Source organism: Lolium rigidum, chromosome 1 (assembly GCF_022539505.1).
Source record: "Lolium rigidum isolate FL_2022 chromosome 1, APGP_CSIRO_Lrig_0.1, whole genome shotgun sequence".
NCBI classification, from domain to species: Eukaryota; Viridiplantae; Streptophyta; class Magnoliopsida; order Poales; family Poaceae; genus Lolium; species Lolium rigidum.
In genome coordinates, this window is record NC_061508.1 from 297,719,135 (window position 1) to 297,721,733 (window position 2,599).

The 2,599-nt window shown below is 49.3% G+C and overlaps 1 protein-coding gene across 1 annotated transcript; it reads left to right on the forward strand.

The window, feature by feature from the left end:
• Window positions 1-1,490: 1,490 nt before the first annotated feature.
• LOC124683983 lies at window positions 1,491-2,386 on the forward strand. The gene is made up of 2 exons (XM_047218398.1): window positions 1,491-1,837; window positions 1,927-2,386. Exons 1-2 carry the CDS (start codon window positions 1,588-1,590, stop codon window positions 2,166-2,168), a joined length of 492 nt encoding a protein of 163 aa, XP_047074354.1. The 5' UTR covers window positions 1,491-1,587; the 3' UTR covers window positions 2,169-2,386.
• Window positions 2,387-2,599: the final 213 nt, after the last annotated feature.

Sequence of the window (2,599 nt, forward strand, 5' to 3'; positions counted from 1 at the left end):
GCTCAAACCATCCGGTTTGGCATGCCTTTGGCATACCGGGGGTCATCCCCCCAACACATGGAACATAAGAAATTATAGATACGTTTGAGACGTATCAATGAGCTGTTAGATATAAACTGTCTCCTGATGCTAAGTTTGCCACATCTCCCATAAACATTAGAGATAAGAATTATGATTTCTCTCTGAATTTCTCTTACATATCTATTGTTGAGAAAGAACCTTTTTGTGGTACTGAAAATGAAAGTGCTATGAAACATATGAATAAACTCTCTACTTTGCGCAATTTATTCTCTGATGATATTAAGATACGCACTTACTTTGTCACTAAATTTTTTCCTTTCTCTTTGAAAGGTGCAGCTAAAATTTGGTATGATAATTTATATCCTGGATCTATTGATAGTCCTATTGGTTTGGTTAATGCTTTCTTTCAGAAATATTTTCCTGCTATTGCTCAAAATGCCGCTTTGCAGAAATCTTTGACTTTATGCATGTAGAAGGAGAGAAATTGCCTGGATCTTGGGCAAGATTTTGTTCTTTAATTAGAGCACTACCTAGACATCCATTAGCTAAAAATGAACTCCTTGATATATTCTATAATGGACTAACTATTGAATCTAGGACATACCTGGATAGTTGTACTGGTTGTGTTTTTAGGAAAATAACTCATGCTGAAGCTGAGGAAAATAACTATTGAATCAAAGAGACCACCTGAGCCCGCCAGAAAAGGTGATTGCCGGCGGATAGCTTCAAGGTGATGAGATGCCCAAAGTTGATGGGGCAGAATTGGTGGATCCGGTGGCGGGATGGACGACTGTGGGCGGGAGGGCGAAGCCAAGCGAGAGAGAACTTGTCAACCCAGCAGAGGAGGAGGCGCTGGAGGAGGTGGTCACCATTGCGATCTAGGGTTTGGGTGGCGGCGGAAAACGGAGAGGAGCAGCGGAAGAAGGACCAAAAATTTAGGCTGATACCATGTAAACGTATGAGATCGAATAGGAGGAGATGCTCGATAGCCTCACGCCCTCACGGGCTCGACGACATCGTATCATATATATATGAGACAACATACAGAGAGTCCTAGTCTACCTAAATATACATATATGTAAACTATTAATGTTAACATGTTAACCAGATAAAAATGTAACAGACTGCCAGAGTTCAAACCCCAGTTTTGATATCTGTGTGTCTCATAAAGGCGGAATATTCACTCAGTGGGAGGCGACGTTCTCGTCGATAGCGAGACGCCTGTGGTGACTTCGTTAATTTTAAGATCCAATCTGCCAGCTCAGTATTTCGGAGGTGCTCATAGAGGTAGGATGTGCGTGTGCACGATTATAGAGGTGAGCTTATGCGCGTGTATGTGAGCGCCCGCCGTTTGTACTCTGTTTCTCGAAAAGAAAATATGAAGCGTTTGGTGTGGCCGAGGTTATTGGAAGCATATCTCGATCATGAGTGGCGGTACGCCCTAGGTGGCAGCCAAAGCCAAGGGCTGTATATAGCTCTGAAACGACCTCCACAGGCCACAGCGTTTTGCTTCCTCAAATACAGATCTTCACTCGCTGCCGCACGTGTGGAAGAAAGAAGGCAGGAATGGCGGGCTCTTGGTCTTCCTCCTCCTCGCGCACGTCGTCTCTCGGCTCCTTGGGCTACGACGACGTTGTTTTCGTGATGAAGCCGGATTCTTGTGCAGCTACGGCGCCGGCGGCAGGCGAGGGGAACAGCGTCAAGTTCCTGTGCAGCTACGGCGGCAGGATCCTTCCGCGCCACTCCGACGGAGCGCTCCGCTACGTCGGCGGCAACAACCGCGTCCTCTCCCTCGATCGCTCCCTCCAATTCTACGGTTCGTACATCAAACAACACGTCCTCCTATACCACAGGTCCACAGCCGCTTGATCGTGTTTGACTGTCGTCGATCGATTACAAAACCAGAGTTGCAGCGGAAGCTGAGGGACATGTGCGGGTGGGAGGCGGTGAGCCTGCGGTGCCAGCTGCCGACGGAGGACCTCGACGCGCTCGTCTCCGTCACCAGCAAGGACGACCTCAGCAACCTGCTGGAGGAGTACGATGCGGCCAGCAGGGACCGACTCCAGCCGCTCAAGGTCCGGGCGTTCCTGTTCCCAAGGTCGACGCCTGGGCGCACGTCCGCCAGCAGCACTACCACCACACGATGACTCCCTCCCCGGCGGTTCGTCTTCCTAGACAGCGGCGGCGCTACCACCGGCGGCCGCACCAGCATCACGCAGTCCACACCGGTATTCAGTTGCAAAATAACGGCGTAATGAGCAGTCGTGTGCTGGAGCCTAGAGTATTAAGCTAGGTAGTCGTCACTGTTGTTAACGTTTCATGGCCTTATTTAAATAAGAAATCCATGTGGATGAGTCATTCTTTCCTTCTTTTTCTGTGAGCATACAAGTCCATGGGGATGAACCCATGAAACTAACACTAGTAGAAAAAGGAGCAGTAGGCCCGGTCCATTTGGGCCTTCAGACCCGGTTCCCGAACCGGACCAATCAAGCGGACTAAGGGGTACTCTTGAGTCCCGGTTCAAAGCATTAACCGGGCCTAAAGGCCTCGACACGTGGTGCGGCCAGGAGCTCGCGGT